General features: G+C 37.4%; 1 protein-coding gene across 8 annotated transcripts in view; it reads right to left on the reverse strand.

Annotated features, from left to right (window-relative positions):
- Positions 1-24,785, reverse strand: part of KIAA0825 (KIAA0825 ortholog) — a 443,396-nt gene that overhangs the window by 271,039 nt on the left and 147,572 nt on the right. For 7 of the 8 annotated variants that reach the window (XM_037733314.1, XM_037733312.1, XM_037733313.1 and 4 more), the window contains one exon: positions 16,485-16,624. In XM_037733314.1, the coding sequence (XP_037589242.1) occupies positions 16,485-16,624 (140 nt within the window). Of the gene's footprint in view, positions 1-16,484; positions 16,625-24,785 lie in introns of those variants that run through there. The other variant, XM_037733317.1, reaches the window with a different exon arrangement.

Here is a 24,785-nt window from a genome sequence, read left to right on the forward strand (position 1 = left end):
AGAAAGAAAGAAAGAAAGAAAGAAAGAAAGAAAGAAAGAAAGAAAGAAAGAAAGAAAAAGGAAGGAAGGAAGAAAGGAAGGAAGGAAGGAAAAGAAAGGAAAAGAAAGAAGGAAAGAAAGAAAGAAAGAAAGAAAAAAGAAAAGAAAAGAAAAGAGAAGGAAGGAAGGAAGGAAGAAAGAAAGAGAAAGAAAGGAAAACAGAATTTAGCTGGCCATACTGATGCATGCCAATAGTCCTAGCTATATGGGTGGCTAAACCAGGACAATTGCTTGAGCCCAGGAGTTTGAGGTTACAGTAAGCTATGATTGTGGCAAGTGCACTGCAGACTGGATGACAGAGTGAGACCCTATCTCTAAAAAAAGTTTTAAAAAAACTCTCAAGAAACTAGGCATAGAAGGAACATACCTCAACATAACAAAAGCCATATATGACAAACTTACAGCTAATATTATACTAAAAGGGGAAAAGTTGAAAGTCTTTCCTCTAAGAATTGTAGCAAGATAAGGATGCCCACTTTCACCACTCTTGTACAACATAGTACTGGAAGTCCTAGCCAGAGCAAAGAGGCAAGAAAAAGGCATAAAAGGCATCCAAATTGGAAAAGAGGAAGTTAAATTGTCCTTTTTTACTGATGAGATTATCTTATATCTAGAAAAACCTAAAGACTCCAACAAAAAACTCTTAGATATGATGAGAAATGTAGAACACAAAATCAATGGACATAAATTAGTAGCATTTCTGTACATCAATAATGAACTAGTTGAGAAAAAAATCAAAAAGGAAATCCCCTTTATTATGACTACAAAAAATTCCTAGGAATAAAATTAACCAAGGAGGTGAAACATCTCTACAAGAAGAACTTCAAAATACCGATGAAAGGAATTGAAGAGGACATAAAAAGAATTTTAAAAAGTCCTATGCTTATGAGTCAGAATAAATAATTTGTTAAAATGACCATACTGCCCAAAGCAATCTAAAGATTGAAAGCAATCCCTATCAAAATATCAATGCTATTCTTCACAGAATTAGAAAAAACAATCCTAAAATTTATATGGAACCAAAAAAGAGCATTAATAGCCAAAGCAATTCTGAACAAAAAGAACAAAGCTGGAGGCATCTCACTACCTAGTTTAGAAATCTCTTTCAAGGCTGTAATAACCAAAATAGCATAGTATTGATAGAAAAACAAAAACGTAAACCAGTATAACAGAATAGAGGATCAAAAAATTATTCCATATATTGACAGCCAACTGATTTTCAACAAAGGTGTCAAGAACATGCACTGGGGAAAGAACACCTTCTTTAGTATATGGTGCTGGAAGAATGGGAAATCCATATATACAGAAGAAGTGAAACTGGACCTCCATCTCTCACCCTATACAACAATAAACTCAAGATGGATAAAAGACTTAAACATAAGATCTGAAACTGTAAAACTACTAGAAGAAAACATAGAGAAAACACTTCAGGGCATTGGTTTAGGCAGAGACTTTATGGCTAAGACCTCAAAATCACAGACAACTTGAACAAAAATAGACAAACAGGGCTTAATTAAACTGAAAAGCTGAAAAGCTTCTGTATAGTAAAGGAAACAATAAAATGAAGAGACAACCTGTTGAAGGGGAGAAAACATTTGCAAATTATTCATCCAACAAGAAACTAATGTCTAGAATATATAAGGAATTCAAACAACTCAACAATTCAAAAAATACCATCAAAAATGGGCAAAGGACATGAATAGACATTTCTCAAAAGAAGATATACAAATGGCCAACATATGAAAAATGCTCAACATCACTAATTATCAGAGAAATGCAAATCAGGCCGTGAGATATCATCTTACGCCTGTAAGAATGGCTATTATTAAAAAGACAAAAATAACAAAAGCTTGTGATGATCTGGATAAAAGGGAACACTAACACACTGTTGGTGGGAATGTAAAGTCGTACAAACCACTATGTAAAACAATATGGAGATTTTGCAAGAAACTAAAAATAGAACAACCATATGGCATTGTGTGTGTTTTTTGTTTGTTTGTTTGTTTTTGTTTCATTTTTGCTTTGCTTTTTGAGATGGGGGTCTCACTCTGTTCCAGGCTTGAGTGCAGTGGTGTGATCTTGGCTTCCTGAAGCTTTGATCTTCCTGGGCTCAAGTGATCCTCCCACCTTAGCCTTCCAAGTAGCTGGGACTACAGGCTAATGCCACTATGCCTGGATAATTTTTTTATTATTATTATTAGTAGTAGTAGTATTGTAGAGACAAGGTCTTGCTATGTTGCCCAGGATGGTCTCAAGTTCCTGGTCTCAAGTGATCCTCCTGCCTCACCCTCCCTAAGTGTTTGGATTATAGTCATGACCCACCATGCCTGGCAAGAACTACCATATTAATCAGCAATCCCACTACTAGATATCTACCCAAAGGAAAAGAAATCAGTATATCAACAGGATATCTGCATTTACAAGTTTATTGCAGTACTATTTATAGTAGCAAAGACATGTATTCAACCTAAGTGTCCATCAACACATGAATGGATAAACAAAATATGGTATATATGGACAATGGAACACTATTGACCATACAAATAATAAAATCATGTCATTTGCTGCAACATGGATGGAACTGATCATTATCTTACATGAAATAAGCTAGGCACAAAAAGACAAATACTATATGCTGTCACTCATATGTGGAAGCTATAAAACTTGATTTATTGGAGGTAAGGAATAAACTGATAGAAACCAGAGGCTTGGAATAGTGTGTGGGTCAGAGGAGACTGAAGAAAATTTAGTTACTGGTTACAAACATACAGTTAGAATAAAGACATTCTTATGTTCAGCAACAGAGTGGGGTGACTATAGTTAGCAACATTATTGTATATTTCAAAGTATTTAGAAGAGAGGACTTGAAATGTTCCCAACACATAGAAATGATATAAATGAAATGATAAATACTCAATGTGATGGACACCCCAACTTCTCTGACTTGCTCATTACACATTCTATGCATTAACAAATACTCACATGTACCCCATAAATATGTAAAATATTATGTATCAATTAAAATGGTAAGAATAGTGAAAAAAAAAAACCCTTAAATACATTTTTATGTTGTCCTCTTGTTAATTTGTCCTTTGTTATGGGGTGTCAGCCAAGAACTTTGCAATTGGTGAAGAAAAGATAGTACTTTTTCTTCCCTCAGTTCAATAACTGTGATGAAGACTGTATGGTACACAAAGCCTAAAATATTTTTTATCTGGTCTTAGGTATATAAAAAAATTTGCCAGCCCCTGTACAAGAATATTGGAAGAGTGTACATATGTTACAAATAGCTAATACTAAATAAGGACATTTTCCATCTACTCTGAAGCCATATGTAAGTATAAGTAGGTGTCAGCTTTTCAATACAGTCTTTCCTTATCACTCAATCTGTCAATCTCTATTAGTCACCCCATTTTAGAAAAGCATGCTAAGCACGGTGGCTGTAATCACAGGACTTTGGGAGGTCGAGTAGGGAGGATTGTTTGAGACCAGGAGTTTAAGACAACATAGCAAGATGCCACGTCTACCAAAATGTTTCTAAAAATAGCCAAGTGAGATGGTGCATACTGTAGTCTTAGCTACTTTGGAGGCTGAGGTGGGAAGATTGCTTGAGCCTGAGATTGAGGTTACAGTGAGCCATGATTGCAACACTACATTCCAGCCTGGGTGACAGTGCAAGACTCTGCCTCAAAAAAAGAATTAAAAGTACTTCATGGTACTTATTATTAGTAGCTGAACTTACCTAATTTTTATATCAGTTTATAAAGTTTGTGCTTTCCACTTTTCCCTCAACAATCAATTCCTCAGAATATAAACTGTATAAAGACAATTTTTAAATGGAATAAGTATTTTCTTTTTTATCAACTTTTATTTTAATTTTCTGCCTTGATGATATGTCTCATGCTTTCAGTCGGGTGTTGAACTCCCGCACTATTATTGTGTGGCTGTCTAAACCTTTTTATAGGTCTAGAAGTACTTGTTTTGTGAATCCAGGTGCTCCAAAGTTGGGTGCGTATGTAGTTAGAATAGTTAAGTGTGCTTGCTAAAATGAACTCTTTGTCATCATGTAATGCCTTTCTTTCTTTATTTGCTGTTGTTGATTTAGAATATATCTCACCTGATATAAAATAGTGACCCCTTTCTCTCTTTTGTTTTCTCTGTGCAAGCTATATGTTTCTCCAACCCTTTACTTTGAGCCTATGGGTGTCATTACATGTGAGATGGGTCTCTTAGAGACAGCAGAGGACACTTTGTGTGTGTGTGTGTGTGTGTGTGTGTGTGTGTGTGTGTGTATTCAACTTGCCACTCTGTGCATTTTAAGTGGGGGCATATAGGCCATTTACTTTCAAGGTTAATATTAACAGGTGAGGTTTTGATTCTATCATTAAATTGTTTGCTGGTTGCTTTGTAGTTTCTATTGTGTGGTTGCTTTATAGGGTCTGTGAGCTATGTATTTATGTGTATTTTTCTGTCAACAGGTATCTTCATTTTGTTTCCATATTTAGAACTCCCATAAGAATCTTTTGTAACGCTGCTCTGGTGGTAATGAATTACCTTAGTGCTTGCTTGTCTGGAAAAGATTTTATTTCTCCTTTGTTTATGAAGTTTAGTTTGGTGGAATATGAAATCCTTGTTTGGAATTTCTTTTCTTTAAGAATGCTAAAAATAGGCCCCTAATCTCTACTGGCTCGTAAGGTTTCTACTGAGAAGCCTGCTGTTAACCTGTTGGCCTTCTCTTTGTACGTGATCTGCCCTTTTTTTTCTAGCTGCCTTTAAGATTTTTTTCTTTAGCCTTGATCTTGAATAGGCCAATGACTATATTCCTTAGTGATGTTCGTTTTGTATAGTATCTTGCAGGCGATCTTGAATTAGTCCCTCAAGTATATTTTCTGGGTTGTTTACTTTTTCTCCATCTCTCTCAGGATGTCAGTAATTCATGGATTTGGTCACTTTTCATAGTACCATATTTCTTAATGACTTTGTTTATTTTTTAAATTATGTTTTGTTTATTTTTGTCTGAGTTAGTTCAAAAGAGCAGTCTTCAAGCTTTGAGATTCTTTCTTCTGATTGGACTAGTCTATTGTTAAAGCTTTCAGTTTTACTTTGAAATTTCTTAAATAAGTTTTTCAATTCCAGAAGCTCTGATTTATTTATTTTTAAGCTATTTTGTTCTTTCTTAATTTCCTGGATTGCTTTAGAAGCTTCTTTGTGTTGATTTTCAACCTTGTCTTAGATCTCATTGAGCTTCCTTGCAATCCATGCTTTCAATTCTTTTTTTTCTTTTTTTTTTTTTTTTTTTTTTTTTTTTTTTTTTTTTTTTTTTTTTTTTTTTTTTTTTTTTCCTGTCAATTCTGAGTTTCCATTTTGGTTACAAACCATTGCTGGAGAACTAGTGTAATCTTTTGGTGGTATCGCTATAATTATATTTTTCATTATGCCAAAATTCTTGTGCTGTTTCCTTCTCATCTGGAGACATTAGCATTTCTAATTTTTGTAGTTATTTTCATGCAGGTAGGATGTTTTCTTTTTCTTTATTTCCTTAAAGTGTTTCTTTTTCTTTCCCTTTCCTTTTTCCCCTGTTTCTTGGGGGTGTGACTGTACAGAGTGCTGGGTATGGTCTTTTGGCTTTGCTTCTATAGACATATGCACTTCTTTTGGCAGGTTTTATATTGGGCTGTGGAATTCAACCTACAAGCCCATAGATGGCACTTACAGGTTAAAAACTGGCTGTGGCCAATGTGGCTGGGTTTACTAGCAGAGGCTCTCTGTTGCTTCAGGCAGTGGGCTGATTCATGGGATGTACAGTGGTCTGACCTCCCTACTCAGCCCTAAGGGGAGGCAGGGGTCACAAAAGGTGGAGCCATACCAGGCAGGTTCACTTACAGGTCCCCCGATGTCAGGCACAGGCATCAGTGCCAAGGGAAAATACAATGAAGCAGCCGCCAAGTGCCCAGAAGTGTGCCTAGGCTTGGAGCTGGGAAACCACCTTGGCTCCAAGTGCTCTGCACAGGTATGATGGATGGCCTAAACTTCTAATCAAGGAGAGTGAGTGCTCCAGATGCCTGGATCTCTACCTGAGCATGAAGTAGAAAGGCTTCCCTGCACCAGAATCTGCCAAGGAAAAGTGGGGCAAGTCAGGCTGGTTGATCCATATAAGTGGTGCTCTGAAAGCCTGGAGATCTGCCTGTTCATGGAGCAGAGAGGACCCCCTACAGCAAGCAAGATCTCTGCACAGGACGGGTGGAGCAACTCATGCTGCTGGAGGAAGCAAGCAGGTATTCTGAAAGCCTGGAAACCTGCCTGGATGTATAGTAGAGAGGGTCCCCTTGCACCAGAATCTCTGCACAGAAAGGGTAGACAGCTCAGCCTGCTTATCCAGGTGACCCGGTGCTCTGAATGTATGAAGGAAATTTGGCATGGCATGTTTACCCTTGTATTTGTAGTCTAAAACAGTGCCTGGTACATGCTTGATGCTCACTAAATATTAGTTGAACAGAGAATTTACTTAACAAACCAAGAAATAAAACATTTTCAGAAATTAAATCAGAAGAATATTACTTCTTATTTTTAAAAATCATCCTCACAAAATCTCATGTTTTCATTTTAGAATTCATTTAAAAACAATGGACTTTCACAAAATAATGGCTCATCTAACAAGGACCACTTAAAACATCAAGTAGGCAATGTACTCCAATGTACTCAATTTTTCTGTATCTAATTTTTCTCATTTGTAAAATGGTCCTAATAATCCTGGGTCATAAATGAAATGATATGTTAAATCATTTGAGATGCTTGGGAAAAGATGCTGCAGAAATTTATGATAATAGTATTACTTATAATATAATGCCCAGTCATTTTACATACTAATACTGGAAGCACATTAACTACTAAAGAAAGACACGTTTCTAGAGTCATATTAGACGTTTTCTAAGTTCCATGAAGAGAGAGAATGTAAAATATTGTAGTCACTGCCAAACTAGATTAGATTTGATTCAATGCAGGTGAAACATCATAGCAAAATTCAAACTGCCAATCTCCCAAGCTATTTGCAAAGGCTCTTAAGGAGTCCTAAATATATAGAACTTGAGAATATTTATTTGGTCTACCTCTCATCTTCAAATAGATGACAGCTGCTGGGGTAACACCTTCCCAGGCACAAAGATATCTAAAAGGGGGAACCCCATCCCCTAGGAGACAAGTATGCTTAGTTGGAAAGAGAGGGTTACTAAGCAGCAGAGGGAGAAATCATTGCATAGAGAGCACAGGAGTAATCAGAGGAGAAAAAAATGCATCAGACATATTTTCCAGGTATTCAGTATTTTTTTAAAAAATGGAAAGAATCTAACATAAGTGTCTACTATATGCCAGTACTGAGTACTTTATGTTTATTTACTCTTTAAAACTCAAAACTAATTAATAAGGTCAATATTATTAGCCCACTTAGAAATGAAAAAATGAGAGTTTAGAGGGATCAGCGAATAAAACAGAATTGTCATGGAAATTGAATAGGCCTGCAATCATTCAATGAATACTTTTTAAAAGCATGTTCTATGCTCTCAGTACCAGTCTAAAGTGTCACGAACCAGACCGGGCACTGGGGATAAAATGGTAAGCTATCCCTGCCCTCCGAAAACTCACAGTGGCTGAAATACACATTAAATACCAATTACATCAATTAACATTTCACTTAAAATTATGACAAAAAGAAGTACAGTGGGATCTCACCCAGCCAAGATGACCAGGGATGACTTCCTAGGAAATAACATTTATGCTAAAAGGTGACTCACATTTGCCAGGTAAATAGAGACAAGGAAGGTTCTAGGCAGAAAAACAAAAACAAAAACAACATTTCAAAGGCTCTGAGCAGTAAAGAACTTGGCATATGGGACAATTGCTCTAACTGGTGTTAGAGCAGCTGCCCCTTTCTTCAGGTACCTTCTGCAGGGAGATTGCTATTATAAATATACAAATCTACGATGCACAACCTAGACCAGAGAATGCATGACCCTGTGTTGGAGCATGCTACGCTGGGGGTGAGTAGAATGCAATGAACTGGACAAGTTGGCCACATGTAGAGCATGCAGGAGATTGCTGGTGTTGCAAGGATTAGGGTTCTTACTCTAAAAACATTGGTAGCCACTATCAGTTTTTAGCAAGAGAGTAATCAGTTCTGTATGTGAATAAGATTATGCTTGCTGACCACTGTGAATGTCCTGATTAAATGGTTTATAATAATTTTTAAGTAAATTGTCTTTTTATAAACCTATAATATGTTACGAGGACAAGCCACATACTCAAATTCTGTTGCATTCTATAGCAGCAGATATCTTGTTTGATATCCCAACTGAGAAAGCTGCCCAGAAACCAGCAGCAGTGGGAGCAGCATCACCTGGGAGTTAGTTAGAGAAACACATAATCTCAGGCCCCACCCAAGACCTATGAATCAGAATCTGCAGTTTTAACCAGATCCACAAGTAATATGTTTGCACTTTAAGGACAAGAAGCCTTATTTTACATATCCCACCACCACCTCTAGAAGCACCACTCCCACCTCACCCTCATGTAATCTCAAAAGAACCTAAATGGTAACTCTTTCTGGGACTAATAGTTTTATGGAGCCCACTGATAACTCTAAACTAGTGCATCAGCCATTCTTGGTTAGGATCTTTGGATAGGATCCCATATGGTGACACACAAATATGGTTCTACTGTTCTTAGTAAAGAAAATAACAAGAACAACAAAAAAAGGATTGAACAAGTTAGAGTTCTGTAGTGCAGACATCATTACTAGCAAAAGCAGCCTATGACATCACTGTTAAGTGGGCTAACAATGGGTCATTTCATGTCACCTCCCCCAAGGCAGTTATTAAATTGCACTTTGGTCACACTTATAAAACAAAACACATGGCTGGGCACGGTGGCTCACATCTGTAATCACAGTATATTGGGAAGTGAAGGTGAAAGAATTGCTTGAGGCCAGGAGTTTGAGACCAGCCTGAGCAACATAGCAAGACCCCATGTCTAATAATAAAGAACTAAAAAATAATAATAATAACAGCAAACATACACACACACACACACACACACACACACACACATCATACACAATAGAACACCAAGCTTTTACCATGATATGCCTTATATTACCTAAAAGACCAAGAAAATATTAACTATACAGTAAGATAAATTGAGTTGAGTCATTCATTTTAAGTCAACAGTTACTTGCTAGCGGTAGTAGCCTTTTAGCCAGAATTTTCTCTAGATCTTTTCCTTGGTTATCTTTAGACACTTTGTCATGAAGTTAAAAAGTACAGAAGGTACTATGAAAATTATCTACTACTGAGGTTTCTGATAGTTCCCATGAATTATGCAATACTGCTATTTGTTAAATGTTCTGTGGCTCTGCTTGGATGCCGTGTATTATGGTGAATGGAAACAGAATTTGGAAGCTAGCTGTCTGGATCAAATCCTTCTTTGCCACTTACTAGTAGTGCAACTTGGATTTCTTTGTGTTTCAGTTTCCTCATCTCTAAAAGGGAAATGACAGTCATACCACACAGAGCTGTTACGAGGTTTCAATAAGTAAACACATTCAAACTACTTAGAAACAATGTCTGGAACATGTTAAATAGTATGCATTTACTAGTTTGCTATTGTTATTATATTACAAATTAATATTATCAGAAGCCTAGACGTTTTACTGGAAATTAATCTTGGGACACTAGGCAAAGGAAAGAGTGTTAGTCACACTTCATTCAAATGTCACTAGCAGGAAAGGTTACCTGCTAACAGTTGGGAAATGGCCAAATATTTGTTCCTTTGATGACACATGTAAGAAATCTGCAAGGCCATGTGGCCTCAGCAAGATAATTACCAGAACAATTGCCTTGGGTGTTAAAAGTCAATAATTCAAAATAGTATCTCACAATTTTAAAATCTGTGATCATGTGTAATTGAGTTTCTTCCCTATAGATTTAAGATGACCTAACTTAAAATCAACAAACATTACCTTCTCCTGCCAACTGAACTATACCCAGAGTGTTAAAAGCTACCTACCATGTGAAATCAGTTCACTTTTACCAAGTTTTGGCAATGTAATAATTCCTTCAAAATGCAATATATTTTATACAGAGAGAATTATTATACATGGCAAAACGTAACTCCACTTCCTAAAAGTTTGCAGCCTATGAAGTATACATTATAAATCCTAATCACTCACTTATTTTGTTATTTTCTGAAGCTCATTGAAGTTGCATCTCAGATTACAAGATAGCCATTTCTTATGGGCTCTGTCGATTATTTAAAACACATATAAATTCAGATAAATGGTTTCCATAAAGCAAAGCAAAAAGCCACAGACATCACTTTCACTATGAGATAAATCCCATATGCTTTAATCTTTGTAGTATATGGTTATTGTCTTAGTCCATTTTCTGTGACTGTAACACAATACTACAGACCAGGTAATGTAACAAGAACAGAGGTTTATTTGGCTCATGGTTTTGGAGGCTGGGAAGTCCAAGAGCATGGTGCCAGCATCTAATGGGAATCATCTCATGGTGAAAGGGTGGAAGGCAGATGCCCACATACAAGATACAGGGAAGTGGGCTGAACTCATGCTTTTTATTAGGAACCCACTTGAGCAATGACTAACCCACTCCCATGATAATGGCATTGATTCATTCATGAAGGCACAGTCCTCATGCCCTCATCAACTCTTAAAGTTTCCACCTCTCAACACTGTTACAATGGCAATTAAATTTCAACATAAGTTTTGAAGGAGACATTCAAACCATAGCATTTGTTTATCAAGAAAAACTCTGTACCCAACAGAATTCAATAATTGCTTATTGAACAAAGAGAACTTTGTTTTAAAAAATATGTAATAAATACATGTACTTAATATTTTTGCATTTTTATTACTAAGCCAATTTAACACAAAATAGTGTTTTTTTTTTTTTTTTTTTTTTTTTTTTTTTTTTTTTTGAGACGGAGTTTCACTCATGTTACCCAGGCTGGAGTGCAATGGCGCGATCTCGGCTCACCGCAACCTCCGCCTCCTGGGTTCAGGCAATTCGCCTGCCTCAGCCTCCTGAGTAGCTGGGATTACAGGCACGCACCACCATGCCCAGCTAATTTTTTGTATTTTTAGTAGAGACGGGGTTTCACCATGTTGACCAGGATGGTCTTGATCTCTTGACCTCGTGATCCACCCGCCTCGGCCTCCCAAAGTGCTGGGATTACAGGCTTGAGCCACCGTGCCCGGCCACAAAATTAAGTTTTATTAATTAGATGAAAAAGACACTTTTTTTCTTTTTTTTCAAGTTTTAAGTTCAGGGGTACATGTGCAGGATGTGCAAGCTTGTTACATAGGTAAATGTGTGTCATGGGGGTTTGTTGTATAGATTATTTCATCACACGGGTATTAAGCCTAATATCCATTAGTTATTTTTCCTGATCCCCTCCCTCCTCCTACCCCCAACCTTCCAACAGGCTTGGATTGTTCCCCTCTCTGTGTCCATGTATTCTCATCATTTAGCTCACACTTATAAGTGAGAACATGTGGTATTTGGATATCTATTCCTGTGTCAGTTTGCTAAAGAAAATGTCCTGTAGCTCCATCCACGTCCCTGCAGAAGACATGCTCTCATTCCTTTTTATGGCTACATAGTATTCCATGGTGTATATATATACCACATTTTATTTCCTTTTCTTTCCATGGCGTATATGTACCACATTTTCTTTATCAACCAACATTTAGGTTGATTTCACATCTTTGCTATTTTGAATAGTGCTGCAATGAACATACGCATGCATGCATCTTTATAATAGAACAATTTATATTGCTTTGGGTATATACCCAGTAATGGACTGCTGGGTCGAATGGTATTTCTGTCTCTAGGTCTCTGAGGAATCTCCACACTGTCTTTCACAATGGTTGAACTAATTTATGCTTTGACCAACTGTAAAATTGCTCCTTTTTCTCCACAACCTTTCCAGCATCTGTTATTTTCTGACTTTTTAATGATAGCCATTCTGACTTGTGCGAAATGGTATCTAATTGTGGTTTTGATTTACATTTCTCTAATGATTAGTGATGTTGAGCTTTTTTTCATTTAATTGTTGGCTGCATGTATATCTTCTTTTGAGAAGTGTCTGTTCATGTCCTTTGCCCACTTGTTTATCTGGTTAGTTGTTTTTTCCTTATAAATTTGTTTAAGCGGATTATAAATTCTGGATATTAGACTTTTTTCAGATGCTTAGTCTGTACAATTTGTTTCCCATTCTGTAGGTTGACTGTTTACTCTGTTGATAGTTTCTTTTGCTGTGCAGAAGCTTTTTAGTTTACGCTCATTTGTCAATTTTTGCTTTTGTTGCAATTGCTTTTGGCATTTTCATCATGGCATCTTTGCCCATACCTATGTCCTGAATGATATTGCCTAGTTTTTCTTCTAGGGTTTTTATGGTTTTGGGTTTTACAGTTAAGTCTTTAATCTATCTTGAATTGATTTTTGTATATAGTGTAAGGAAGGGGTCCAGTTTCAATTTTCTGCAGATGGCTAGCCAGTTCTCCCAGAACCATTTATTAAATAGGAAATCTTTCTCCATTGCTTGTTTTTGTCAGGTTTGTCGAAGATCAGATAGTTGTAGGTGTGTGGTCTTATTTCTGGGTTCTCTATTCTGTTCCATTTGTCTGTGTGTCTGTTCTTGTACCAGTACCATGCTGTTTTGGTTACTGTAGCCCTGATGTATAGTTTAAAATCCAGTAGTGTGATGTCTCCAGCTTTGTTCTTTTTGCTTAGGATTGCCTTGGCTACTCAGTCTCTTTTTCGGTTCTGTATGAATTTTAAAATAGTTTTTTTCTAGTTCTGTGAAGAATGGTACTTTAATGAGAATAGCATTGAATCTTAAATTTTGGGGGGCAGTGTGGCCCTTTTCATAATATTGATTCTTCCTTTCCATGAGCATGAAATGTCTTTCCATTTGTTTGTGTCATTTCTGATTTTTTTGAGCAGTGGTTTGTAGTTCTTGTGAAGGTCCTTCACTTCCCTTGTTAGCTGTATTCCTAGATATTTTATTCATTTTGTGACACTTGTGGATGGGAGCCCATCCTTGATTTGGCTCTTGGCTTCACTGTTGGCGTATAGAAATGCTAGCAATTTTTACATATTGATTTTGTATCCTAAGACTTTGCTGAAGTTGCTTATTATCTTAAAAATGAAAAACACACTATTTATTTATTTTTAAAAAATATCCCCAAAAAGCTGATAATTATGTTGCTTGAAATATATAATTCAGAGTATTTTACTCAAAGATTTTGCTTTCCTTTTTTTTTTTTTTTTTTTTGAGAGTCTTGCTCTGTCACCAGGCACCAGGCTGGAGGGCAGTGGCGCAATCTCGGCTCACTGCAACCTCCACCTCCCGGGTTCAAGCAGTTCTCCTGCCTCAGCCTCCTGAGTAGCTGGGACTACAGGCGCACACCACCACACCCAGCTAATTGTTGTATTTTTTTTTAGTAGAGATGGGGTGTCACAGATTTTGCTTTCCTAATATTTCCTAAAATTATCAAGCTTCTAAATTACAAAATGGTACTTTGAAAATATTGTGAGACTTTTAATCAAATAAAAATAAAATCTCTATAAAAATACTACAGATTAATTTTTATGTGCATAATAATGTCTGTATTAGTATAATTAACAATATTCTGTGAATATATTCTTTCTAATTGGAAGTGACATGAATTCTATTGGAGATTAAGAAGTAGGTCAATCAACTGATTAGTAAATTCAGTCACTTTATCCTTGTGGTGTTTGAAGTAGCTAGTAAAATTCAATACAAGACAATACCAGAGCAACCACGTAGTCTAATAGCCTTTGTTAAAAATGATGGATATTTGAGCAGATTGAATAAATACACTGCTCTACTACATAAGAACCAGAACTAAAATTAGTACAATATGACACCTTTGATAACTCTAAGTTTTTTTTGAAACAACATCATGTTATACATACCAGAAGGTGGACATAATTATTTGTGATAAGTAAATGTAGGATTCATTTATAAGAGAATATGGTTAAATAGTCATAACTAAATCGTACTTTCTGTAGTTAGTGGCTATCTCAATATAGTCAAAAGGCTTATCTCAACTGATTTTGCAATCTATTCTCCATAATTCTATCCAATAGAGACCATTCCTCTTATAGGACCATGCCTGTGAGTTTCAACAATTACATCAGAGTAACTCTCAGCTGTGTCAGATACTATCCTTGTCACATAGCTTCTTTGTCTGAAAAACACTTAGACTATAAAGTTTAAGGGAAGCACTGTGTTTTATATTCTAATTGATCACTGATTTGCCAAGCACTGTTTACTGAACTCTCTATGTAAAAAGCATTGTGCCAGCTTAAGGAGGAATATAAAAATCTACCTTGCCTAACAAGCCGGAGAGGCAAGTTAAATGCATGTGTACCAAGATGTCCTGGTTGATCCAACCTGAGGTGTACAGATAATAATTCTTGCCAATACTACTGCTATTCCCCTTCAGGGTTTAATTTGCATGAGTATTTGTATTGGAAGGGCAGGGGACAGAAAGCTCTGGCTGGGTTCAAAATCTAGATTTACTCACTGTTTGTCAGATATGTGTATCTCTGGGTAAGTAATATTTATCTTCAATGCCAATATCCTTATGTTTAACATGAGAGTAACAATAGTATATATTTTGTAAGATTATAAAGAGAATCAAATTAGATAACGTGTATAAAATGCTTAGCATAGTACCTGATAACTAATAAGTGAACAACAAATGTTGGTTACTTCAGGAATTAGTTTCCCTAGTGTGAGTTTTCTCTAGGAGAGTGGTCATTAGGCTTGAAGCTAAATAAATTGTTTTCAGATAAACTTTGTGAGATTAGAGGCCCAAACAGTACTGTTTGGGAGCTAAGGAAATAAAATCAGATTCAGGGTTTGGGAGGGAGCAAGCTTTGCCCTTCTGCTTAGAACACAGCGTGGCCTGAGGAGTTGTGGTAACCATTGTCATTACATAGCTTTACAGTTTGGAGAGCACCGGGGAGATGCAATATTCTCACAAGATACACCACTCCTAAGTGCCTTTTGGGAAGCAAACATCAAGGTGGATGGGAGAGAATATGGGGAACTGGTCCTGAGCAGATATGAGAAAACAAAAATTACCAGAAATGACTGGAGCTATTTAGACAAGGGAAGGCTATAAGCTCATTTGTATACTAACAGGCTGGTAAGGCCTAACGGCATTTGCCTCATTCATATATAAACACAATAAAAATATAAGGCAGCACATGCTAAGGGCAAATAAAGTAACCAAGATGAAAGTTCACTATGAAGGTCAGGGAGGAAGAGATCAGTGTGAGATAGGGCATTCAAAGCTCCGAAACATCAGCTGGCCTTTGCAGACTGGTGGAAGCCAAGTTGTTTAGGGCAGGTCTTTAAGCAGGAAAGACAGATGAGCCAAGGTGTGGAGCAAACACATTCTTGGGCTTTAGGGACAACAACTGGAACAGGAGTAAGTGGGTGGTGTGTGCAGGAAAATAGTGGGGGAAAAGGTTAGAAAGCTATTCTGGGATTATATCTGGATGGTGAAGGGACCTGGGTTTGGTCCTAGAGGTGATGAGCAACTATAGAAAAAAGATTTTGATTTGGGAAACCTACAGTGAACCTAGTAATCGATAAAGTTAATCAGGCTTCACTTGTGGTACGGAGTAGGAGAGATGCACAGGAGTATGTGAAAATGGTTAGACTCTTCCTAGATGAAGTGGGACAGCGATGAGAAGTATTATTATATAGACATAACATTACTTACCACTTTCTTAAAAAGCATTTATGGGGGGGAAGTAATTAAGAGAAGTATGGTCTTCTATTACTCCTCAATTTCCATTCAAAAATTTCTGATGATTCCTACTCTATGTTCCAGTGGATATAGCTGTAGGCCACAGGTTGCTTGTTTGTAAGTTGCACAAGCACTCTTCATGATACACTCAAATTCCCAGTGTTAATCTAATTCTCTCTCTCTCTCTCTCTCTGTGTGTGTGTGTGTGTGTGTGTGTGTGTGTATGTGTGTGTGCGTGTGTGTCTAGGTCTAATTCAGACTTGTGCTTTGGAAATATAACTGCATTCTTACAATTATTTTAGGCATTTCAAACCCTGCATATGGATACATTTCTACATAATGGTATTTGTGATAGAACAGTGTCATATAAAAATATAGTTTTCTCTTATTCAGAGTCCTACAAATGCTTTCAAGTAAGTTGGTAAAGTGATGTAATGCTTTTGCCTGCTGCTAACCCAACTGACTGTTAATACATGCCATTGGTTTACATACTTCTTCCAATATTTGCCTAGAAAAAAAATGTTATTCAACTTGAGCAATGATTAGGTTTTTCAAGGACATTCTTATAACTACAAATACTCACTTGAGCTTTTTAGCAAGATTCTCAGCAAAAGTCCATCATGATGCAGTAGGGTTTCCAGAAGCAAGTTCCAATTACAACCTGGCTGGGATAAGAGCAGTTTCAATTGACCCTCGGCTTTCAGTCCTCCAGCTGATGGAGTCCTTTCAAAATGCAAGATAAAGATGGAGTAATGAAGTTAATTTATCTATGAAATTAATAGCCTTAAAGTACAGATGTAATGCTAACTCCTTTAAATGTCAATTCCTCCCAGATTACTCTAAAAATGCTTTCATGCTTACTTACTTTAGGGTTGCCTGGGGAAGGAATTACATTTAATCTCAACTAGCTAAAAGCAAATTAACACTTGATAGCCTGCCAAATTTAAAACTGATACAAAATACCCATGCCTATATTTCATGGAACTATGTCTGTTTTTGTTTCCTGGAGAAAAGAAAAATCAGTTATGCATTTATTTTGAATGCATGCATTTGTTCATTTGCCAAATATATGAATGCCTACTGTGTGCTATTAACTCCTTTCATTATTAATGGCAACAAGTTCTGATGGCTTTGGCTAGTTTGTAATTTGCTATGTACTGTGATTGAAGATGAAAAAAAGTTCGAAGCTTCTGTCAAGGGTCAACCGTAATCTAATTATTTAATATGTAAAGCCTTATATCAACATGCAATTATCAGAACCACTGCAGTTACACTATTACCGACTTGGGTAATCATTTCATCAAAGGGAAAGAATTCCAAGGCAAATACGCTTCTGCTTGAAAAATTATCATCAGTTTTGAACAGAAAATAGAAATCAGGTCTCTCACATCACCACTTTCATTTACCAATGAATCAGCAGGAGAGCAAAGAAACTGATAACATTATTTACTTTTCCCTTCTAAAATCTAGAAATCTAAAATTTAGATTGTCTAACAATCACAAAACAAGAAATCAACTTACAAGGAGAACAACAACAAAAAAAGGCAGGAAATGGTTAAACTCAATCTGGTGACAGCCTTAAGAATGTGGGAATAGGGCGGCAAGGGGAAGGGAAGGTGGACTGAGCAATGTAGAGGTGAGAATGGGAGCATTGTATACTTCAGGGTGGAAAGTAATGCAGAGCAAAGGGTATCACTGAGAGAGGCAATTTGCAGCATTATCATCAGCAGATGCAATTTACTTTGTGGTGAGCCATCCAGTTATCAACACAGCCTAAACTAGTAGTTTTCAAAGCTTGGGCCCCAAACCAGCAGCATCAACCCCACCTGAGAACTTGTGAAATGTGCTAATTCTCCAGCCTCATCCCATCAGAAATTCTAGGGCGATTGGGTATGGGTGGGGTGGGTGCAGGGCAGAAATCCGTGTTTTAACAATCTTTCTCGAGGAGATTCTGATGCATGCATGGTAAGGCTTGAGAACCACTGTTGTAGGCCTGTGCTTTCTGAAGCACAGGCAGTAGGGGTAGGGACCAGCTAGTATCTTCTTTCCTGCCTCTGCCTTTGTGCCATACAGGTCCACTTTAGCTGCACCTACAATGGGCTAAATGTTTATGTCTCACCTCCTCAAAATTCGTATGTTGAAACCCTAATCCCAACGTATCTGGCAATGGGGACTTGGGGAGATAGCTGGGTCAGGAGAGTGGAGACTCCATGAATGGGATTACAGTCCTCATAAGAAGAGGCCGGAGAGTTAGTCTGACCTCTTTCTGCATGAGGATACAAGAGGTTCGCTATGAGAAACCTGGAAGAAGGCCTTCACCAACATACATCCAACTGCACTGTATCTTACCTTAGACTTTCAGCCTCCAGAACCATGAGAAGTAAATGTTTGTTAAGCCACCTAGTCTATGGTATATTTGTTATAACAGCCAGAGCTGATATACCATCCTTGCAACGAACTCCCTATAGTAGTTTATCTTTATATTAATCCTATTCTTCCTTTAATTTGCAGCAAAATTTTCACTGTCCCTGTGAAGTGTTCGCTAAAAATTTCTCCTCACAGTGGTAAGTTTACACATTTTAGCGCTTTATTATTTAATCAATTAAAGTTTTATCTGTTCAATTCACCCAGATTCAAACTTTGCGAAGACACTTGCTTTATATCCCAAAGCTTCCTTAGTGAACTAAGCAAATTTAAAGGCTTTCTAAATGTTAACCGATTGATTCTTTCTGCTCATAAATGAGTAGGCACACTTAGAGACAAAAAAAATGATGAGGACGCTTTGCCAAAAGGCTGGCTTAAAAAAAATGAGAAGATTCAAAGACACAAAATGAAAAAGTTTCAGAACACCTCCCCCTTGGTTTGGAATGGTGTTTGGAACATCTCATAACCTTATGATGCACAAAATCTGTCAGCTTGTGCTTGAACTTTGGACCAACTCAGGCTTCCCATTTAAAACTCTGATAACATATCTCAAATTGGAGTAACTCCTTAGGCAACTGGTGGGGCATTGTTAGCTAGGAAATCTCCTGCCTTGGGTGGGTGGTAAAGAGAGAAGAAGGGTATTACTAAACTCTAGGGCCAGAGGAATTAAGTCTGTCAGTTCTGAACATCCCAGGAGTTCTGAATTACTTTTGCAGATTAGTCTGGGTCTGGCTTTTGCAGTAGTCCCAAATATGGTGCCAAAGGAATAATTTACTAGGTGATCCCTTTGGACTAAAAATCTAAAGCAGATCCTCACAATGGCTGTCCCTACTTCCATCCTAAACCCTAAACCCTAACTTCTAGATGCTCTCTTGGGGTTCAATGGATGAAAAATTCTACTTTGTAGTAAGTTGTACATTAAAATTGACTTGGGTTTTGAACATTTCCTACCTATATAGTACACTTGAGTTGTGCTAATGGAAAGATCCCATTTGGCTGGAGCGTAGAAAGGAAGGAGAATCTATGAGAGACAGTCTGAAGAAGGAGCCGAGAGCTAGATCATGGAGGGTCACAATATCTCAAGGTGTGGATTTTAGACTCATTGGAGAGTTTAAGGCAGAGGGGATTACTGATCTGGTTGCCGTGCAGTGAATGGATTGGAGGTGGTTAGTGTTTTTGCTTAGCCCTTCAGTCATGAAATAAAATGATTTGAATGTCATTTTATACCACTGTATCTGAATACCTGATTATAAATAAAATCTCTCATTTACCAGATGGAAAGCTGTTTGTTGACATGTACCTCAATTCTTGGATCTTTCAACTTATCACAGATTTTGAAATGTACAGTAGAATGACTCACTATGAGGAAAAATAAAATAGTACAAACATTCTTCAATCACCAAGCTCTGAGTAATAAATGCATTGAGGAATCTGTGTTGGGCATATGGAGAAGCATATGTTCCCTCAGCCTTTGAGCTGGTGGAGCTGTGAAAGTGAGATTAGCCTTACAAAAAAATGACAGAAAGGGAAATTTTATATATATATACATATATATACATGTATGTATGTATCAAATATGTACACGTTGAATTCCACTATAATACAAAGAGGGGAAAAATTTTATATAAATCCTATAGAACTCAGAAATCTTGTACTAGGAGACAGGATGAATTTATGGCTGGGTTGTACTCAGCTTATATCTACTAAGTGCTGTATTTCTGGGGCACAAACTGGCCTCAAGAATTTTTAAATTCCAAGTAGTAATGGAGTCCAAGCATTATTGGTTTATGAAACTATCAATCTATTCTTATAAAATCATTGTGAAAAATCTAAGCTACATTCAGGTATGTTTATGAAAACTCATCAATTAGTTGCCATACTTTCTTCAATTTTTTTTGGTATATACTCATGCTGCAATAGAATGGTTAAACAGAATCTTAGTCATTATCAGTCCATACTGTCCTGACTTCCAACTTGATGTGAGGTAAGGCTAGGGCCAAGAGAAGGCTCTGCAATAGGTTCAGACTGGGATATGAGTACCCTTATTGCTCAGGACACATGACCATGGGATACATTGTTCCTATCATTTATATATGATGCCAAAGCTGCAAGACTAGCAGAGAATTGGAATGGACCCCAAAGTTCACAGCTTGGGAATGACACACAGTGGTGCTGGAATACTGTCCCTCAAGACTTGATGTTTACTTTGAACCAACAGTCATTATATGGTACTGTTACCCCAACAGACAAACTACATAGGTCTGAGAGACAAGGGGTGAAAGTAGGAGCAGCCCCTCCCACCAAAGATTCTGATTATCCACTTGGCAAATTTGTGCTTTCTACTGCCAATATCTATAAACTCTGGAGAAGCAGAGGTTCTGGTTTCCATGGTGGGGTGGGATGGGGGTATACACAGTTCTACCAGGAGACCATTTAGAATTCCACTAAATCTAAAGTTATAGCTGCCATCTGGTCATTTTTAGCTCCACATGCCAGCAGTTTATCAGGAAAAGAAAGGAGTTACTATGCTGGCAAGGGTGATTAACCCTATTTATCATGAGAAGCTGGGCTTTCTACTGCATAAGGGGAACAGGGAGGTGTATCTGTAACTCAAGAGATTCACCAGGGCATCTCTCAATGCTTTCATGACTGACATACAGAAGACTTCAGTAACCAAGTCTGATAAGGGAATGGTAAACAGAAGTTCAGCACCTCGAGGATGAAGGTCTCAGTGACCCCACCCAGCAAATAACATAAATCAGCAGAGATGATGACCAGTGATGAGAGAAAGGGTGGTGGAAGAATATAATAATGAATATGACTTGCAGATTCAGAAATATCTAGAGCAAGGGGTACTGTAGCCTGTCCTACTAAGTCCATTATCATTAAGCTTACATAGATAAATAAATTGTAAGCAGCTACGACCCTGAAGAATCAATGATGGAATTCAGGGAACCTAGCATAGGGAATAAGCAGACCTCGGTAGTGTAAAGGGTAGGGCCATAGAAGACATTGTCAATGACCCCATGTATTAGTCTATTATCACAATGCTTAAAATAACTACCTGAGACTGGGTAAATATAAGAGGTTTAATTGACTCCTAGTTATGCATGGCTTGGGAGGCCTCATGAAACATACAATCATGGCAAAAGGCAAAGAGAAAGCAAGGCATATCTTACATGGCAGCAGGAGAAAGGAAGCAGGAGAACTGCCAACACCTTTAAACCTTTAGATCTTATGAGAACTCACTATCATGAGAACAGTGTGGGGGAAACCACCCCCATGATCCAATTACCTCTCACCAGGTCCCTCCCTCGACATGTAGAGATTACAATTCAAGATGAGATTTGGGTGGGGACACAGAGCCAAATTATATCACCCCACATCCTCTTGCCCTTATCTCTCAGTTCACACTAGCCTGATTTACATCTGTTAGAGTCTGCATTTCTTGTACCTTTTAGCAAGACAGGTTGCAAGGGCCAGGAATTAACACCATCAGAGTGACCCTCAACCAATGACTGAGAAGAGTTGGTGTATGAATACCTCAGCATCCTTGCTCCTTTGCTGGGATAACTCTGAAACATATATTTTATACTGGTTCTCAAAATTTTCCCCAGAGGTTTAAGTTCTGGTCACTTCTATGGTAGTTAGCTTGATTACACAAATTTTTATTTGCTCTCTTCCTCTCTTAATATCACTTATCCACTCCTCTTCCAGTATTTGTTCTACTTAAAAAATAAACTACATTTATTTGAATCCTTGTCTTGGGGTTTGCTGCTTGGAGAAATTCAAAATAGGATGTGTATGAGGGTATTTAGTGTTCCTCTCACCTAATCCTTGTTTCAGGAATATTGAGAAACAAGTCCAAGCTAATCAGTATGTCTACTGGGACTTGGAACGCAGATCTCTCTGACTTCAAACCCATGCTCATTCCATTACTCCACTTTTTCTCCCATTCAAACTGATTGATATTTGGCGCATACGTTGTAGTTTCCAGCATTGAGAATGTCTGGATTTATTCAGCCCTCTGACTGACAATATCATGTTTTTGACCCAAAATCTATTATGTGTTCTCAAACCTTATTCCCAGATTGGAGCATGTTATTCAAGGTATCCAGAAATTGATTTCAACCAGATGATTCCTGGCAAGGGTTACTGGGCGAAGTTTATACCAGAGACCATAAGTTACACGATTCAGAGAACCAAGGCAAGGGCATAACTAAAGAGACACTGAGGATGAAAGCCCTAATATGAGAAAACAAAAGGAGAAGAGAAGTCCCCATATTGCCATTGTACTACTCTTAGTTTTCCATAATGTATCCTTCAAAGTCTTTCTGGGGAAAGAAGTAAAGACAAATGTTTAAAGCAATTGTGTCATCTTTCTCTAGGAAGATAATTTTAGTGCCTAAGAAAAAAATGTTGAGAGGAACCCAAAATATTTGATTTTTCACTTTAACCAGAAGTGTGTAAACTATACATAGTTATAGCACTGAAAATGTCTGCATATGTTTTAATCTCTATAATGGGTATAGCAAAGTCTCTATGATATTTATATTTAAAGATGATTTAATAAAAGTAGATATCAGATAGAACTCACCTGCATATACAGAACTTGCCTTTTATTTATTTATTTATTTATATTATTATACTTTCAGTTCTGGGATACATGTACAGAATGTACAGGTTTGTTACATAGGTATATATGTGCCGTGGTGGTTTGCTGCACCCATCAACCTGTCATCTACATTAGGTATTTCTCCTAATGCTATCCCTTCCCTGGTCCCCCAACCCCCAACAGGTCCTGGTGTGTGATGTTCCCCTCCCTGTGTCCATGTGTTCTCATTGCTCAACTCCCAGTTATAAATGAGAACATGTGGTGTTTGGTTTTCTGTTCCTGCGTTAGCTTGCTGAGAATGATTGTTTCCAGCTTTATCCGTGTCCCTGCAAAGGACATGAAGTCATCATTTTTTATGGCTGCAGAGTATTCCATGGTGTATATGTGCCACATTTTCTTTATCCAGTCTATCATTGATGGGCATTTGAGTTGGTTCCAAGTCTTTGCTATTGTGAACAGTGCTGCAATAAACATATGTGTGCATGTTTCTTTATAGTAAAATGATTTGTAATCCTTTGGGTATATACCCAGTAATGGGATTGCTGGGTCAGATGGTATTTCTTGTTCTAGATACTTGAGAAATTGCTACACAGTTGTCCACAATTGTTGAACTAATTTACACTCCCACCAACAGTGTAAAAGCATTCCTATTTCTCCCACATCCTCTCCAGCATCTGTTGCTTCCTGACTTTTTAATGATTGCCTTTCTAACTGATGTGAAATGGTATGTCATTGTGGTTTTGATTTGCATTTCTCTAATGACCAGTGATGATGAGCTTTTCTTCATATGTTTGGGGGCTGCATAGTAGTCTTCTTTTGAAAAGTGTATGTTCGTATCCTTCACTCACTTTTTGATGGAGTTTTTTTTTCTTGTAAATTTGTTTAAGTTCTTTGTAGATTCTGGATATTAGCTCTTTGTCAGATGGATAGATTCTAAACATTTTCTCCCATTTTGTAGTTTGCCTGTTCACTCCGATGATAGTTTCTTTTTCTGTGCAGAAGCTGTTTTGTTTAATTAGATCCCATTTGTCAATTTTGGCTTTTGTTGCCATTGCTTTTGGTGCTTTAGTCATGAAGTCTTGGCTGATGTCTATGTCCTGAATGGTATTGCCTGGGTTTTCTTCTAGGGTTTTCCTGGTTTTAGGTCTTACATTTAAGTCTTTAATCCATCTTGAGTTAATTTTCATATAACATGTAAGGAAAGACTCTAGTTTCAGTTTTCTGCATATGGCTAGCCAGTTTTCCCAACACCATTTATTAAATAGTGAATCCTTTCCTCATTGCTTGTTTTTGTCAGGTTTTTCAAAGATCAGATGGTTGTAGACGTGTGGAGTTATTTCTGAGGCTTCTGTTCTACTCCATTTGGTCTATATAATCTGTTTTGTTACCAGAGCATGCTGTTTTGGTTACTGTAGCCTTGCAGTATAGTTTGAAGTCAGGTAGCATGATGCCTCCAGCTTTGTTCTTTTTGCTTAGGATTAGTCTTGGCTATATGGGCTTTTTTTAGCTCCATATGAAATTTAAAGTAGTTTTTTTTATAGTTCTGGGGAGAAAGTCAATGGTAGCTTGATGGAGATAGCATTAAATCTACAAATTACTTTGGGCAGTGTGGCCATTTTCGCAATACTGATTCTTCCTATCCATGAGCATGGAATGTTTTTCCATTTGTTTGTGTCCTCTCTTATTTCCTTGAGCAGTGGTTTGTAGTTCTGCTTGAAAAGTTCCTTCACATCCCTTGTCAGTTGTATTCCTAGGTATTTTATTCTCTTTGTAGCAATTGTGAATGGGAGTTCACTCATGATTTGGCTCTCTGTTTGTCTATTATTGGTGTATAGGAATGCTTGT

This window comes from Cebus imitator, unplaced genomic scaffold (genome assembly GCF_001604975.1).
Source record: "Cebus imitator isolate Cc_AM_T3 unplaced genomic scaffold, Cebus_imitator-1.0 Scaffold515, whole genome shotgun sequence".
Lineage (NCBI taxonomy): Eukaryota > Metazoa > Chordata > Mammalia > Primates > Cebidae > Cebus > Cebus imitator.